The sequence below is a fragment of the Petromyzon marinus genome, chromosome 1 (assembly GCF_048934315.1).
Source record: "Petromyzon marinus isolate PM22_M1 ecotype Great Lakes invasive population chromosome 1, UKy_Petmar_22M1.pri1.0, whole genome shotgun sequence".
NCBI classification, from domain to species: Eukaryota; Metazoa; Chordata; class Hyperoartia; order Petromyzontiformes; family Petromyzontidae; genus Petromyzon; species Petromyzon marinus.
In genome coordinates, this window is record NC_133667.1 from 12,176,987 (window position 1) to 12,195,460 (window position 18,474).

The following is an 18,474-nucleotide window of genomic DNA, read 5'->3' on the forward strand; positions in this document are numbered from 1 at the left end:
CACAAGCAATCATCATCAGGTGTGATGATGTTTCGACTGTAACACAAGCAATCATCATCAGGTATGATGATTGATTGCTTGTGTTGCAGTCGAAACGTCGTGAGAATGTTATTGCTTTATATTTGTATTATTTTATTGTTTCCCTTCTACGTGACTTTACCGAAAGAACCAAGAATAAGAAATAGATTGTTCATGGTTCAGAATAAGATTTATTAGCTTATCCTGGAGAAATACGATCAGCTATGAAGCTATTTTTCACAGATGTCCAGCGCACGCCGCACGCACACAGACGAGATGGGTATAGACCGCTGCCTACAACAACAACCACCGCCGTTCGCCACTAACATCACCACGGCGCTTATGCCAGGCTAGGTGCACTTTTAGGCCCTTCACGTGAACTGTACAATGCTCGCTGCTGGCAGGAGGTCACGGGTTGATTGACTGAGATGACTGGCAGATGCACCACCTGTGCCCTCTACTGAGCCAATTTGCTATGTTTTAGCGCCCGTCGCTCCGCTCGTTGTTGTGAGCGATGTTTACATACCGCACCAGGTACTCATTTGAGGTCGAGTCGACCAACAGGATGCCGAGGACCAGTTCAAATAATCGTCACTGGTGTTAACTGTGAACGGGAATCGAACTTGGGTCGTCCGGTTCGTAGCGCAGCATGCTAACCCCTGCGCCACTGCTCCTCACAACAAAGATCCCCTCCTATAGCTTGGACAGACTGTTGGGGCAAATGCTGTTAGCAAGCACCTATGAAGGCTGGCACGGCACACGAGGGGGTGGGTGGCCAGCACCACACCCGACCGCCTTTGTCTCCCCAGTGGCGATGTTTACACACCGCAGCAGGTACTCATTTGAGCCTGAGTTGACCTAGAGAAGGCCCGGGACCGGTTCAGATAATCGTCACTGGTGTTGGCCGTGAGTTGGAATCGAACTCGGGTCGCCGGATTCGTAGCGCAGCGTAGCGCTAACCGCTACACCACCGCTCCCCACAACACACGCACACACCTACACCTTTAGTTGAACACGTGCACGCTGAGTGCTCGCCGATATTATGCGCGGCACACGCGCGCTCCTCGTTGCTGTTGTCGTGATCGCTGTCTCTCTGTAACACTCCCTTCCCCTCCACCCTGTTCGCTCGTTACCGCTGAGGTCGATTTTGTTGCGCGTGTTTGTACACACGTGTTTGTACACGCGTGCCTGTATGTACGCGAGCGTGTGCGCGAGCGTGTGCGCGCGTGCCTGTATGTCCGTGGACCTATGCGTGTGCGTGCGTGTGTGTGTGTGCGTGTGTGCCTGCATTAGCCGGCAAAGCGTCTCGACAATGTGAGTATGCTGCTGAGACGCAGAAACTCACCCGCTCTCTCTCTCACTCATTACCCCCCCCCCCGAGCCTCTCTCTATTCGTCCGTGAGTAGTGCATCCCCCCCCCTCCTCTACTCCACCACGCTCTCATCCTTCCGTCTCTCCCTCCTGCCGTGCTATCCCACGTCGTGGCGCGTCGCTTGAGCTTCACGGCCCCTTGCAGCCTGGTCCCGTCGTGCCTCTTTCCCAAGCCCAAGGAGGGCTTTGGTGTGGCCATCTATCGGATGGGTTACCACCCCCCCCCCCCCCCGCAATGTGCAGTACAGTTTAACTATCGATGATCCACTGGCAGATTATTGAGCTTGCGAGTTAATATGCCTGAGATGTTTTTTTACTTGCATGGTTTCATTATTGGCTGCTCCTCGCTCGCCGAGGGTCTGTAGCTGTGCCTGCGTGACCGCAAACACGTCTGTAAGGCAACTGAACGCTTTAAAAAAGCAACGAGAACATTTTTCGCCTCAAGTCCTACTTTAGGTGTGCAGGACATATGTTCGCATAGCCTAATGTGCAAACGTTTTGGAATTGTCCGTGCTCTTCGAGTCATCCGAGCTGCCCCCTCTTCCTCCGTTACTCAAGATAATTGAGAGTTGACTGTACTCGGGCTGTGCGATACCCGCCGGCATTGTATCTGATAGCTACGATGCCATGGTTGGCCACAGCGTATAGGTATGGTGATAACAATGTGTTGAGCCATTAACCCTTTCCAATTCCAATGACGTACATGTACGTATGTTTACGTCATCGGTAAAACGCCATGTGGAAGGGCGTGTGGCACAGTTTGGCACCAGCTATCGTAGAGTGTGGTCGTGCCGCTACGGTTCTCTGCGGTGAGCACAATGTCTTGAAAAACAACGGCACTACGCCGCTTCTAAATCAAATTAAAGCTAAAACCGCTTGCCCGTTCCGAGATTCGGCGGTGAACGGGACACCAATCCTGCAACTTGCTCACGTCTAAGGAAAGGGTTTAATTGACTAGAATTGCATCACCATATGGGGATTGGGAGGGGCAGTTTCTTCATAAGACGAACATTGTTGACTTCCATAATATAGGTTTATTTGGGTTAAACCCGCCACCACCCGACACAGCCAAGGTTTGTCACGTAAACGGAACATGTCAATTCGTTACTAGTACAGCACACAGGTTGTGTGTTGGAGAGCAAATCCACAACATTTAAATGTGGATTTTCTCTCCAACACACCGGTGTGCTGCACTCGTAACTAATGATATTGGTCGCGAAAGCGCAACGTGGTGCTCATTTGATCGACACTGGAGGGATGATGACGATGGTGATGATGATGATAGGCCAAGCCGACCAGCGTCCAGGAAGTGACTGGCGGTGCTGCCCGGCCGAATTCATAAACATTCCCCCTGCCATGTAATGAAATATTTATTCATCACCAAGGTGGATTAAGTCGCCATGGGCAATCAAATAATCACCGTAATCTGGCATAACCCGACTTCAAACGAAGGCCCGTAGCTATTATCGGTGTTGACCATTATCTTAACCGGTTTCCCCATTACCCCCAAAGTGCACTGACCAGCGCGGTGAAGTATGATCGAAACGGCAACCATGACTGGCGCGGCATGGTGGAGGAGGCCTTCATCCCGTAACAAATTGACCCTGCGTTGTTTGCGGGCATTACGTGCGCCATAATCTCTGGTGGCTCGCGCATAGCTAAGTAATGGGGCGCCACGGTGGCCAGATGTTAACTACCTTGCCTGGTATGCAGAACGATCGTGGGTTCAATGCCGACCCTGACGCCTGTTGTATATTTGGAGTTTGCGTGTCTCTCTCTCTCTCTCTCCCCCTTTGTCGTGTGGATTTTTCTTCGGGTCCTCCGGTTTTTCCCTCCACGTTTAGAAACAACATCCACGTGTTTGGAGTATTTGGCTATTGCTAGAACTATTCCAAATGATGAGCCATTTTGTTGAGCTATCATTTGTAATGGCCAGGTCCCTTCTAAAAAATGAGCTATATATCTCAGTGGGCCTTACCCGGTAAAATAAAAAGTTTAAAAAAAAATATTTAGTTATTTATATTTGGGCACGGTGGTTTACAGTGTTTCATAATTGATTTTGGATCGGGTGGCCTAAGCGAAATCCATGTCGTGTTTTAGTCGGCCAGAGATTATTACTACACCAGGCTGCATTGCTGCTGCTGCAGTTGCAGCTTTTATGCTGTCGTTAGCATTAATCACAGCCACTGCGCTCAGCATCTCGCCCGCCCGCTCGCTCGCTGCCTGCGGTGGCTAGGAGATGTTAACTACCTCGCCTGGTATGCAGGAGGTTGTGGGTTCGATGCCAACCCTGGAGTTTGCATGTTCTCCCCCTCCGGTGTTTCCCTGCACATTTTTAGAGACGTGCGTTTTGAGCTTTTTCTGGCTGCGATACATTTCCACGCGATTAGCCGCTCCGTTGAGCCATCCGTTTGTGGCCAGGTCACTTCTGAAGAAGAGCTCTACATGTAGCTCAGTCTGGGCCTTACCTGGTAAAATAAATAAATAAAATTGCTTAGTTTAAGTCTGCTCACTGAAAAAACTCAGTCTCCAAATTCCGGTCACCCTGCCGAAGCACAAGAGCAATATTAGGAGACAAAAAAAACACGTGAAAGATTCAGAAAAAAAGATGAGGTGGCTGTTATACTCTTTGGTTTTTTTCGGTATTAGTCACGTAGGTATACAAAAATAAGTTAAAAAAAAAAATAATTCACCACGTTTCGATCGCAACACAAGCAATCATCATCAGGTGGGAAAACCACACCTGATGATGATTGCTACGTGATTTTACCGAAAGAACCAAAGAGTATGGATCCCTGCAGTCACGAAAACTTCAAATCTAGATAGAATGAGGTGGCTGGCAGAGTGGGTGCGCTGCTCGGAGGTCAGAGACATGCAAGCTTGTACCGCTGATATTGTAGGTTTCGAATTTGGGTTTGTTTCTGCGGCCCGCGATTGTAAATCGGCTTCGCAGGTATAGCCAAGCTGGCACTGCTGGGAATGCTGAGTTTGAATCTGGGTTTTTGGCTACCCGTGACTCAATGGCGGTCCTCAAGTGTTCGCGAGTTGACTGATTTAGGCCCCGTCGCAAGTGACGGAGCAACAGGCCACCGCATGAAATGTTTGTGTCCCGTGTCGTTTCTACGCAGTCCGACTCTTTGAGAAGTGGGAGAAAAAAAAACGCCGGCTTGACTGCCGTGCGGCTAAACGTAACGGGTCTCGTAGCAGAGCGTGCGGGAACGTGCAAAAACCGCGTCGCCTGACGCCGCAGCCGTTTTCCCCAAAACACCGTAAGTGGAACGTCTCCCTGAATTGACGCTCATTTAATACAGGCGCCAAGCCATTTAAACAGGCGCAAAGCCAATTTCGTGATCGAGTTGTTTTTGTCCCGCACCTCCGATCGGCACGGTTGGCTACGTACGTTGCAGCAGGAGCTCAACAAACGCACGCGCGTAATTTGGTGTCCGACCCCTGACCTCCGACTCGGTGACCCAGAATTGACACGTCCGGCGACTCGGTGCCAGGAAGAGCGGTGATTTGGGCAGCGCGCGCGAAGCAGGCGTGCGGAGCGAGCGTTGCACGCGGACGCACATCATCATCCGAGAGAGGGGTTCTTCAACTTTATTTGGATCGCAACAAAAAAAAACTGTGCCTGCACTGGCAGGCCAAGTGGCGATCGTATGTCACTACGTCGTGGAGCATGTGACCACTATCTTTCATTAACGATAAGCCGTAACTACAGTCGTTTCTTGTCTATCCGTTGTTCATCTCTCTTGCTTCTCACTGAATTATATCACTTGTGGCACTGCACTCTCATCTCTAACTTTAATTTATCTCTTATCTTCCTAATGTCTATCTCTTGTCTACAGCGCTTTCTTATCTCTCTCTTGTTCATTTTGTGTTTAGTTTGTTGTCCTTCCCCCCCCCGCATCTCCGATTAGCATGGTTGGCTACGTAACGGTTCGAAAGAAGTTCCAACGTACATGCGTACGTCTCTCTATCTCTTGTTTCGTTTGTCTCGGCGAGCCATACGTACGTACGTATGTTGAACTTCTTTCGCACCGCACTTGGACAACCGTGCTAATCTGGAGGTGTTGGGGGAAGGACAATAAACTGAACACCGTTTCTCTGGGCGAGCCATATCTCTCGGCGAGCCGCTCCAAGAGCTTGCACAGATCAGATGTTGCCCGCGGGGGGGGAGTTCCAGTTGAAGAACCCTGCTTTGCCGTAGGGTGCGCGGACGGCAATCAGTCGTGGCTGCGCCTCCATCTTAAAGCACCCCCACCCCCTGGCTTGCAGCCGCGCAGGCCGGTTCGCGCTGGGGGTGGACGGGCGGGAGATCGGTTAGCGTCACCACCCGTTGTGCTCGGCGTTGATCGGTTGCTAACTCGAGTGCCCCCCCCCCCCCCCGATCTCTGTGTTGGCAGCACGTCGGCAATGTCGCTGCTGTACGAGTGCGTCAACACCGTCATCGCAGGTACGGCAGCGCGGTGACAGAATGCTGCGGGGGCGGGGAGGGGGGGTGGTGGGCACGGTTAATAGGGCGGCACATGATACCGCAATAAGACGGGGGGGGGGGTTGTGGTGGGGGCGGGGCTCACATGGCAGCAGGGTTAACAGAACACTGAACAGAGAGGACACGTGGTAGAGATAGCAGGGCGCAGGACACGGCGATCAGGGGTGCACATGACGCTGAACAGGGAATCAGAACTGCTATGCTGGAGGAATCCGATGAGCTGTAAAGCTCCTTTTCACAGATGTCCAGTCCGGGCTGAGTCAGAACGCTACAACAACAACAACAAACAAAGCACGATAGGGAGTGCAGAGTATTGCGAAGGTAAACAAATTTTAAATTGTACATATATATAAAACTAAACTTTTTTTTTTATCTTGCCAGGTAAAGCCCACTGAACTATGAGCTTATATTTCAGAAGCGACCTGGCCACAAATGCTCGCACAAAGGGGGCCCCCGTGGCACAGATAGCTGGACACACGAAACAAGGGGTGGGGGGGGGTGGAGATGAGACACGAAGCACTGTTAATGTTGTAGATGACTCCACAAAGCAAGGGGGGTGGACGTGTGACACTTTGGGGTGGGGTGAGGCACGGGGGGGGGAGGGGGGGGCAGAAACAGGACGCGTCAAACGGGGGGGGGGCACAGGGTGGGGGCACGTGACAGTTAATCGGGGGGATGGAGCACGGTGGGGGGGGGGGGGGTGCATGGGACACGCAAGATACCAAACACGTAGCGAAGTGACGTGGGAAACTCGGCCACGGAACCCACGACGGTGGTGGAGCACAGGACGGGGCAAACGAAACTGCTCCGTCAGGCTCCGCGGACGCGACTGGGACTGGTACGGCAGACACATTTCCGTTCTCTTCCCCCACCTCCAATTAGCGCGGCCGGCTACGTGCGGCTGCCGGCTGGCCGTCGAACAAAAAGACGGTCGCCGCCGCATCGCGCGCCTTCAGATGCGCTTCTGCGGCCGTCTGGAACGCTTTTTACTGCCAATATTATGAAGCCACTGGAGCTATGCACTTTTGAATCGTCTATATTGAGAACTCACTTCTTCAGAGCTGCTTTTTGTGTTTAGTTGTTGGCCTTCCTCCGCATCCTCCCGAGTAACACGGTTGGCTACGTACGGCGCGAAAGAAGTTCTCCGTACGTACATGCGTACAAACACGGGACGACGCGTGCTGAAGATGAGATGCTGCATCTGCTGGACGGCACATGCCTGCTCATTACATGACAGTGATTATAAAAGCTGTTCTCTGATTACAGTTACGATAAAGTAATTACATTTTGATTTAAAGCTTTCGTGACTGCAGTAATTCATATTCTTAGTTTTTTCGGTAAAGTCACGTTGAAGGGAAACAACAAAATAATAAAAAATATATAAAACAATAAAAAAAAATCTCACGACGTTTCGACCATAACTCAAACGGTCGTCTTCAGGTGTGTTGGTTTGCATAAATTTATTTTTAAACGGCGCATTTATTTATTTATAAAAAAACGTTAGCGCCACGCGCAACGATTTGGCAGTTTATTTAGGACTAGTCCATCTATATTCTGAAAAGAGGAGGGGGGAGACGAAATTTTTTATAATGTATGCTGTCTGAAAGCCACTGTAAGCGTGAACAATCAAAATTTCGTCTCCCCCCTCCTCTTTTCAGAATATAGATGGACTAGTCCTAAATAAACTGCCAAATCGTTGCGTGTGGCGCTAACGTTTTTTTCTTATTAATAAATAAATGCGCCGTTTAAAAATAAATTCATGCAAACCAACACACCTGAAGACGACCGTTTGAGTTATGGTTGAAACGTCGTGAGAATTTTTTTTATTGTTTTATATATTTTTTATTATTTTGTTGTTTCCCTTCAACGTGACTTTACCGAAAAAACTAAGAATATAAAGTAATTACAATTGCAATATTATGAAGTGACCGTTACAATATTAGTTACGGTATCCCTTGTCAATGAAATATTGAGAATCACAGTGGGCCCTCATCTCATTAATAACGGTCGATGAAACATAATGGGATTCGGTCCAGACTTGACTACTAAAGATGCGCAAACAGCGAGTGAGCCACTCGTTGAAGCTGCCTGCCCAGCTGTAGATGAGATCCCCATTTGGCTAGACCAGGGGTGGGGAACGTCCGACCCACGGGCCGAGTGAGGCCCGCAAAATCATTTGGTGTGGCCCTGCCAAGGCAACCGCAGGCGGGACTCGAAATTCAATAAATCTAGGAGCAAACCTGGGAAAGCAGTTGCGAGTAGCGACATCGTCAATACCAGCTAACATCATCACACGCCTCGCCAAAGAGAAGCAGTTCCAGCCATCGCATTAGGGGCGAGTTAATTAAATGTTTGACCAAATATAACAGGCTAAATTTGAAGTTGATAATTTTGTATGGCCCGCGAATGATGTTATAAATAACCAAATGGCCCTTGGCAGAAAAAAGGTTCCCCACCCCTGGACTAGAGTAACAGAATTAGGATGGCAAAATATAATTCAATAAAAATAATGCATTATATCGTGGTGCTGTATCAAACAATGTAAGATTGAGTGCCATTCGACGAACAATTCTCTTTCATATGCAAGGATCTCAGGAGGCAGCGCTATGATATCCACTTCTGTGGGCCATTCTCTACCACAAATAGTTGAACTGCTCTGCAAGAGAACCGACTTTATCGACTCCTGACATGACGCCGAAAAGCACAATCGGGATGAAATTGGTGACGACGGAAAGAATACAGACGGCATGCAGACAGTGGGGCACCATGGTGGCGAGATGTTTATGATCTCGCCTGGAATACAGGAGGTCATGGGTTTGGTCTCGGCCCTGACGCCTGCATATTTGGAGTTTGCATAGATTTTCCTCTGGGTCCTCCGGTTTTCCCATCCACATTTAGAATCAACATCACGCGTTTCGAGTATTTGGATGCTACTGTAAATTTGCACACGGCGGTAATCCACTTTTGTTGAGCTATCATTTGTGATAGCCAGGTCGCTTCTGGAAAAAAAATATCTACATAGCTCAGTGGGGCCTTGTCTGGTAAAATAAAAAAAATAGTATCGGGACATCCTGCTATGCCTCCTTCCAGGGCTCTTCCCCAACTGAGGGGCTGCGTCTGTGCTGGGAGAACGGGAGGGGTGGAGGGCTGCTTTTGACAGCGCGCAGTAGAGCCCTAGCCACGTAATGGACACGTGCTTGTGTATTGTAATGCTGTGTAAGTTACAGCAGAGTCTGCCTGAGCAAACCAGCATTGGCGACGTTGACATCCTCAGTAATTGGTGGAAATTACACATTCCCGTGGTGGTGGTGGTGGGTTGCGGTACATTCATATATGTGGGGGTACTCATTTTGTTGATTTGTTGTGAACAACCCACCCCACCACCCTACTTCTCCAACCACTTCACCTGCCCTCTGTTCCACTACCCCACCAGCCCCCCACCCCACCACTCATCACCACGCCCACCACCCCAGCAGCCCCATCCCATCACTCCACCACCCCAACAGCCCCCCATTCCACCACGACACCAGCCTACCACCACAGCACTCCCACCACCCCACCACTCTCACCAGCCCCCCACCCCATGACCCCACCACCCCCCCACCCTACCCCTCCCACCGCCCAGCCGCCCCCCAAGACGACCTTCCTCGTGTGAGGGTTGTTCGCTCTGACCGCAGCACCACTCTACCAGTAATGACCGGTCGATGTTCGGGATCCATCCTCGAGTCTGAGCTAGTTATTATTTTTTTGCAACGGTCTTAAAACCGGTGTCGTTATTCCAAAAGAGCTTACCCTGTGCGGCCAACATGGGGCATTGGCGATGGACTGGACTCGTAAGAGTGCGTGATGAACAAACATTCGGACTTGCTCACAGGGTGAATTCATGTGCGAATGACGTTGGAGGAATGTCGTTGTTGCTGTCGTGATATAAGTTGCTGCTGCTGCTGTTGTTGCTGCTGCTGCCCCTGCCGTAAACCTTCACCGATTCTTTTGGCTGCTGACGACGCTTGGTTTGTCCGACCGTGTGGCTGTCTCCCTCTCGCCTTTCTCTAAATCCAACTGCGCTTGCTTGGCTGCAAAAAAATTGCCACGCTTCTCTTTATAATTTTTAGCTTCCTGCTGAGAGCACTGAGCTCAATCATCTCCGAGCCTGGGTTTGATACCTGGCGCAGGGTGTCTTGCACAGGCTCATAATGGCTGTGGCCCCCCACCCACCCACGTCGTAGGAGGTTGTTTGACTATAGCTCACCACGTTGGTTATTGTGGGTGGGTTGTTGACAGGAGCAAAAGCCCAAGACTGTTGCTTGGGTGTCACTTTCCACCGATGCTGGCCGTGGTGCACAGCGCTTTGACCAGTGCACGACCGCTGCTCTTCTTTTTCCAAAAGAGTAATGATAATAACTCCACCAATAAAATAATGTCACGAATTTGTCCCGGAAAGCCTCGGTGAGTCCCGACTTAGAGGGGTCCTAGGTGTTGGGTGCGTGGCCGATTATAACTTGGAGCAGTGTTTTGCTTTGCTTCGCAGCCAGGGCTTTGCGCTTTGGGCTCACGGTGATTCAAGGTGACGGTGTCGCTGTCGTAAAAAAATGTGCACGATGTCTGTCGGTCTCTCTGGCCAATCGCCGCTCGGTTCGCGTTTCGAGACTTTCTGTGCAACAACAGATGCCTTCGCAACTCACCCGACCACCCCAATTCTCCCTCGGTCCGTTCTGATCACCCCCACCCACCCCCAATTCTAACACGTGTGCTCGGCACATCGTTTCCATATTTCCTTCAGCCTAATGCATGCATTGTACAATTGGTCACGAAAGGGATTCCGCGACCCATGGATGAAATTCGGATACCGTTCGGCTAACCCCCCATTTTTGGCACGGGCCGCCCTGGTACAAGGAATAAAAATGGGTCAAATTTCTCTCCTTTTTCGTAGCCCGGTGCCTGAGTCCCCATCCCCCCGCCCCCCAGGCCTGTAGGTGCCGGCGCAGTTGCACAGCCTGCACACCCGATAGCAACCAGTGGCTGACGCCCGCTACTGGGCAGGGCTCAAATAAATCATTTGATTAGGCCCGGTCGGACCTGGGGCCGAGAGTATGTGGTGGTCGAGACGAGTGTGTGAACTCTATCTGTCGAATGATTGCACGGCGCATCTTCGGTATCGTCCACGCACACAGAGACTAGAGTTGGAAGGTATTTAAAAGCCCAGTGGGGTTTTAAATACCTTGGCGGTGCCACGCGTTTTCACACGCACCTCGGTTACATCTGGCACTGCAAGAGAGCCTTGCAGTGAGAGGTGTGACTGCTCTAAAATTAGAAATCAGTGTTTGTCAGGTTGAAAATATTCCCAATTCTAAGAGCTGATTCGTGCGGGTAAGATGCCTGCAATGGTGAAAAAATATCGTTTGTGGGCCATTTTGAAGAGGTAGGGCCTCAGATGGCCTTGGGTCTTATTAAATTAAGTTCTGGGCCACATCCAGCCCATGGGCCACAGGTAACCTCCCCCACCACCACCCCGGAGTTAAATTCGTGGCATGGTGGGTATTTCCCACAATGCCCCTCTCAGCTTATCAGAATATTTATTTATACCGGAGGATAAAACTAAACATTTTTTAAATCTTACTAAGCCCACTTAGCTATTCGCTTATTTTTCAGAAGTGACCTCGTCACAAATGATAGCTCAACGAAGTGGCTTATCATTGTGTGGAAATTCACAGCAGCAAAAACGTAATCGAAATAATAAAAAATGCCGCAGAGCCGGCACTACTTTGTGCCACACGACCCGACCCCCCCAGCCCACTGAGCTTCGCTAATCAGACAGTCCAAGTAGCCCAGGCAGGAAGGCCCCCAGCCTCCCTGGAACTATGGCCCACTCTAGCCCCGTGCCTGTGTGCAAGCGTGCACGCACGCATGCACACGTGTGTGTGTGTGTGGACGATAGCCGTGGCGCGTCTCCTGTCCTCCTAGCTGCTGGCACGGGAGCGGGGGTCTCTCACTAACGCTCGCGCCCCCCCCCCCTTCCCCGCTCTCTCCTTGCCTCCCTCCGTGTCATGACCACAGTTCTCGTTTCCTTATCTTCAGGGATCCCGGACCACAATGCTAGCATCCAGGTAAAGGAAAGATGATGACGACCCCCTTGACCCTAATACCTCCTTGACATATAAATATAACCTCCTGGACTGAAACCCTCCCATGACCCCCCTCCCCCCACCCAATGATCTGAACTCTGACCCGGACTGAACACTTCCCATTACCCCTCCCTTGACCACCCCCACCACCCCCCCTCCCCACAATGATCTTAATTCTGACCCTCGCACGTGGCCACTCGTATATATTTGAATCTGGACGATTAACCCCCCTTTGACCTGCCCCTGACCTCTAACCCCGCTCAGTGCCGCTCCGACTGAGACTCGACCTCGAGACCGTGACCATTTTCTTCCCTCCTTTGAAATGTGACTTTGCTCTTTTATATTTTTCATTTATTTTGAGTGCGGTACATCCAGATGCAAGGTATGTACACCATTCTCCTATGGCATGCACGCTCTCTACATTAGAGGTCGATTACTGTGCCTGTCATGTGCAATTGTAGGGCTATTGCTTAAAATGCAATGTTAATTTAATCCTGGACTTTCGGAGTATTTTGTTCACATTGTTCAATGCTTCCGTGGTGTGATGCATTTCCCCGTTCAACAATTTGGTGATGGCGCTGCTGCTGCGTTGGCAGTGGTGTACAAGCACAATTAACAACAATAAACATCAACACTTACTGGACATGTGTGAAAAAGAGCCTTATAGCTCATCAGATTCCTCCAGTATAAAGAAATATTCTGGTTCTGAATAGCACTGCGGCCTTAAACGGGATAAAAATACGTAAAGACGACGTTTGGTGCAATGGACCCTTGGTAGAAATTATTATGATATGAAGAAGAGCCATTGCAGTGTTATTTATGAATGTGTTGAGTTTTCATAACATAATTTGTTTGAAAGCAAAGGATTACTTCTGAATTACATTTGTAATCCCGACGCTTTTAATCACTATCCCATCATAATGCCATACTTTCAATGCCTTCTGTCTGCATCCTGTGATGATGAAACCACCACTGCTAAAGCCAAGACTCCCCAAGCCATATTTCGTGTCAAAATATGTCTAATGTGATAGCCTGGCCCTTTAAAAGCAAGGAATTACTTTTGGATTGCAATTGTAATTCAGAGACTCTAACTCACTGTATCTTGTAATCTAAGACTCTAAAAACAATGCCTGTGTAGTGGGTTCCACGGAGGCACACACTTGAACTTGGAGGCAACACGTTTATTACACGGCCCCAACAGGGCTACTACTTAAACGTAACAACACGTTAACTAGACCACAACGGGGTAACTACATAACCGGGTCAGTCGGCTAACACACTGCCTGACCCACGATGCCAAGCGTAAAGACCGAAGACCGAGGATCGAAGAGACGTAGCACCGATGGGTTACATTTGAGCAGACAGCCGCGATTGCTCTCGGGACCTCCCTTTTATGTTCCCGAGCGTGGCCTCGCTCGGCCTTCGGCAACGCCCCCTTCTGGATCTCGCCAGAAGGTTCTCGACCGAGCACCACGTGTCCCTCAAGCCACCCTTTGGGCCCCCTCGCTACCCTGTCTCGGTCACGTGCCCTCTCGGGTTTACCCAGACTGTCACGTCCTCACTTGCCTTCTCTCTGGTCATCACCAGAACCATGCCCCCTAGGGCCCGCTTGCATGCCATAGCTACTCTGGTACCAGAGAGAGGTTCAAGACGCACAGTTCCACTCTTGTGACAGTAGCTGGCGCTAAACGCCATAGTGACTCCATTTACGTCACTACATCTACATTCAATTGTATGATTAGATTGTGTTATTTTGGGGGCTAATAAACGATAACTATAGAGATGATACAGAACGAACGAGAACAATAGCGACAAGATACAGAACAAACAAGAGAACAGTAGCAACACGATACAGAACAAAGGAGAGAACAATAGCGTCAAGATACAGAACATAGAACAATAGCGTCAAGATACAGAACAAAGGAGAGAACAATAGCGACAAGATACAGAACAATAGCGACAAGATACAGAACAACCAAGAACAATAGCGACAAGATACAGAACAATAGCGACGATACAGAACGAACGAGAACAATAGCGAAAAGATACAGAACAAACGAGAGAACAGTAGCAACATGATACAGAACAAAGGAGAGAATAATAGCGTCAAGATACAGAACATAGGAGAACAATAGCGACAAGATACAGAACAAAGGATAGAACAAGAGCGACACGATACAGAACTAAGGAGAGAACAATAGCGTCAAGATACAGAACATAGAACAATAGCGTCAAGATACAGAACAAAGGAGAGAACAATAGCGACACGATACAGAACAAAGGAGAGAACACTAGCGTCAAGATACAGAACATAGAACAATAGCGTCAAGATACAGAACAATAGCGACAAGATACAGAACAACCAAGAACAATAGCGACAAGATACAGAACAATAGCGACAAGATACAGAACAAACGAGAGAACAATAGCGACACGATACAGAACAAAGGAGAGAACACTAGCGTCAAGATACAGAACATAGAACAATAGCGTCAAGATACAGAACAAAGGAGAGAACAATAGCGACGAGTGACAAAATAAACGGGAGAACAATAGTCAGTTTAACACGTAGGCTTTCGCGAGCAATTATGGAGAACAATAGTGTTTGTTTTCTTGACAGGGTCACCAACACCAGTGACGATTATCTGAACTGGTCCTCGGCCTCCCATAGGTTGACTCAGCCTCAAATCAGTACTCGGTGCAATGTGAACATCGCCAGGCGTGGTGTTGGCCACCCATCCCCTTTGTGTGCCATGCTGACCTTCATAGGTGCTACTCACTAACAGCACTTTTGCCCAAACAGTCTGTTGAAGGCGAACAGGGGATGTTTGTCTTTGTTTAACGGAGTGTGTGTGTGTGTGCGGATAACCCCGTTCCCTCAGCTCTGTGTGCAGAAACTACGAATTCTCATCGAAGACTCCGACCAGAACTGTGAGTCGTCGTTCTTCTCGCTCGTAAACCGAATCGATGACTCCTTTAGACGTGGTGACTCCTCAGTGACGAGATGTTTATTCCCTTGCCTGGTATACAGGAGGGTTGTGAGTTCGATCCCGACAGTGACGCCTGTTTATTTGGAGTTTGCATGTTTCTCCCTGTGGTCGCGTGGATTTTTTCTCCGGGTCTTCCGGTGTTTCCCTCCACATTTAGAAATATGCGTTTACATGATTTAGATTATTTGGCTGCTATGATACATTTTCACGTGATAAGCCGCCACTTCGTTGAGCTATCATTTGTGGCCAGGTCCCTTCTGAAAAAGAAGCTAAATACTCGGTGAGCTTTACCTGCTAAAATGAAATCGTTTACATTTTTACTTAAAGCTTTCGTGACTGCAGGGATTCATATTCTTGGTTCTTTTGTTTTATATTTTTATTATTTTATTGTTTCCCTTCTACGTAAAATAGTTTAGTTTCGTATATATTTTTGTATTAGTGATTTGTTTACCTTTCCTATACTTTGCACGCCTATCGTGCTTTTGAATTGTTCATTGTTGTAACGTTCTGATCCGCTCCTACTGGACATCTGTGAAAAGGAGCTTTAGAGCTCATCAGATTCCTCCAGGATAAATAAATATTCTGATTATGAGCGAGGGCTCACCGGTTTTGTCCGTCTTTGTGTTTTTCCCCCCCCTGAGCCAGTGAAGTACTTGGGGCTGCTCGCCATGTCCAGGATCCTAATCTCGCACCCCAAGGCCGTGCAACCGCACAAGGACCTCATCCTGCAGTGCCTGGACGGCAAGGACGAGTCGATCCGCCTACGTGCCCTGGACCTGCTCTACGGCATGGTGCGTGCGTGCGTGTGTGCGTGCCGTGGGGAGCCAGTCATTTCGGTCAGTCTACCCATGGCACCTGGATCTATCCCTTGACCTCCTACCAGTGAGTGTTCGACACTTCACATGGCCTTAAAGTGCATATAGCCTGGCACAAGCGCCGTGGTGACGTCACCGCCACTTAGTAGCGAATGGCGGTTGTTGTTCCAGTAGGGAGCGGTAGCGTGGTGGTTAACGCGCAGTGCGCTACAAATCCTGCATCCCGAGCTCAACTCCGGCTCCCCGCCACCAGCAATGAATATCTGAACTGCTCCCGGGCCTCCCCTAGGTCGACTCGGCCTCAAATGAGTACCTAGTTGCAGGTGTAACCATCGCCACTAGGGAGACAAAGGTGACCAGACGTGGTGCCTTGCCAGCCTCTTCTTAGGTGCTCACTAACAGCACTTTCTCCAACCGCCTGTCAAAGGCTATCTGGGGGATATTTGTCTTTGTTTATATCTGGACCCCATCAGAGACTGGTCTGAGATCCTCCAAGAGACCTGTGGTTTAATAGGCCCCATCAGGGACCGGTGTGTCTTTACGTTGTTCGGACACTCCATCAAGGACCAGTAGGTACCTCAAAGTCCATCAGCTAAGAGACCCCATCGGAGACCGGTCTGTTTGTCTTTTGTCGAGAGATTCCACCAGATAGGTACGTCTAGCTGGCTATTATTCGGAGAGTCCATCAGAGTCGGGTCTGTCTTGACTATTACCTGGCGACCTCACCTGTGACCCCTCCCCCCCCACTTCATCCGCCCATCGTATTGTCTGGCCGGTCATTGCTCTGTTTTGGGGCCGACAATGATCGCATCCCCCGCGTGCCCCCCCCCCCACCCCTCCCTGCCCTCTCCACTCGCCGCAGGTCTCCAAGAAGAACCTGATGGAGATCGTGAAGAAGCTGATGTCTCACGTGGACAAGGCGGAGGGCACGACCTACCGCGACGAGCTGCTCACCAAGATCATCGACATCTGCAGCCAGTCCAACTATCAGCACGTCACCAACTTTGAGTGGTCAGTTCCCCGCCGCCCTCGCCTTCCCCCCACCCCCCCCCCGCCTGCCCACGCACGTGCAGTAAGGAGCGACACTCACAAAAACGAGCGAAGCGCCAGGCGGCTAAAACGCACAGTGATGGGCACAGGTGGTGCTTCGGCCAGTCATCTCAGTCAGACGACCGAATGGCACCCGGGCCTTTCCCGTGACCTCCTGCCAGCGGGCATTCAAACACTTCACGTAGCCTCAACGTTCACATATCCAGCCACAAGCGCCGTGGTGACATCACCACCACTTAGTGGCGAATGACGGTTGTTGTTGTTGCGTAGGTACATGAGCATGTGTGTGTGTGTGTAGGTACGTGAGCGTGTGTGTGTAGGTACGTGAGCGTGTGTGTGCGTGTAAGTACGTGGGCGTGTGTGTGTGTAAGTACGTGAGCGTGTGTGTATGTGTGTAGGTACGTGAGCGTGTGTGTGTGTGTAAGTACGTGAGCGTGTGTGTGTGTGTGTGTAGGTACGTGAGCGTGTGTGTGTGTGTGTGTAAGTACGTGAGCGTGTGTGTGTGTAAGTACGTGAGCGTGTGTGTGTACGTTCTCTTGTATGTGTGTAAGTACGTGAGCGTGTGTGTGTGTGTGTAGGTACGTGAGCGTGTGTGTGTGTGTAAGTACGTGAGCGTGTGTGTACGTTCTCTTGTATGTGTGTAGGTACGTGAGCGTGTGCGTGTGTGTGTGTGTACGTGAGCGTGTGTGGTAAGTACGTGAGCGGGTGTGTGTGTGTGTGTATGTGTGTAGGTACGTGAGCGTGCTGGTGGAGCTGACTCGGCTGAAGGGCACGCGGCACGGGCCGCGCGTCGCCTCGCAGCTGCAGGACGTGGCGGTGCGCGTGCGTGCCGTGCGCCCCTTCGCCGTGCGGCAGATGGCGCTGCTGCTGGACGAGGGTCCCCAGCGAGGGCTCGCCGACGTCCTCTCGGCCGCCGCCTGGATCTGCGGGGAGTTTGCAGAGTGAGCAGCGATCTCCCCCCCCCCCCCCGCGCCCCCCGCCCTGTGTGTACCCCCTTGCCTCCCCCGCCCCTGTCCCCCCATACCCCGACCTCTGTGCCCCACGTCCCTCTCCTGTCTTCGCGTGTCCCCGTCTCCGCTTTCCCCCCCCCTCCGCACACCTCTCCCCCTGCTTCTGTCCTTGCATGTCCCCCGTGTCTCCCCTCAAACGACCCGACTCACTGGTACCCTCTGACCTGCCCCCCACCCCCCACCTCTACGGCCTACGTCCCCCTTCTGTCTTCGCGTGTCCCCCATCTCCGCTTGCCCCCCCGCCAACCACAGGACTCCTCACTCACATTTCCCCTTTCCCCTTCGGGTGCCAAGGTGGCTAGGAGATGTTAACTTCCTCGCCTGGTATACAGGAGGTGGTGGGTTCGATCCCGACCCTGACGCCTGCTGTATATTTGGAGTTTTCTCTCTCTTACCGTGGTCGCGTGGATTTTTCTCCGGGTCCTCTGGTTTTTTCCCTCTACAATTAAAATCGACGTGCACTCATGGAGTATTTGGCTGCTATCAATTTCCACACAATAAGCCACTTCGTTGTGCTATCATGTGTGGCCAGGTCACTTCTGGAAAAGATCTACATAGCTCAGTGGGGCCTTAGCTGGTAAAATAAAAAAAAATAGTTTAGTT

The 18,474-nt window shown here is 50.5% G+C and overlaps 1 protein-coding gene across 5 annotated transcripts in view; it reads left to right on the forward strand.

Annotated features, from left to right (window-relative positions):
* LOC116942235 (AP-3 complex subunit delta-1-like) overlaps positions 1 to 18,474 on the forward strand; it is a 63,735-nt gene that overhangs the window by 23,343 nt on the left and 21,918 nt on the right. For 2 of the 5 annotated variants that reach the window (XM_076065790.1, XM_076065813.1), the window contains exons 9-15: positions 1,312 to 1,332; positions 5,796 to 5,845; positions 11,939 to 11,988; positions 14,889 to 14,937; positions 15,642 to 15,787; positions 16,674 to 16,822; positions 17,593 to 17,802. In XM_076065790.1, the coding sequence (XP_075921905.1) occupies positions 1,312 to 1,332; positions 5,796 to 5,845; positions 11,939 to 11,988; positions 14,889 to 14,937; positions 15,642 to 15,787; positions 16,674 to 16,822; positions 17,593 to 17,802 (675 nt within the window). The remainder of the gene's footprint in view (positions 1 to 1,311; positions 1,333 to 5,795; positions 5,846 to 11,938; positions 11,989 to 14,888; positions 14,938 to 15,641; positions 15,788 to 16,673; positions 16,823 to 17,592; positions 17,803 to 18,474) is intronic. The other 3 variants (XM_076065851.1, XM_032953953.2, XM_032953970.2) reach the window with 3 other exon arrangements.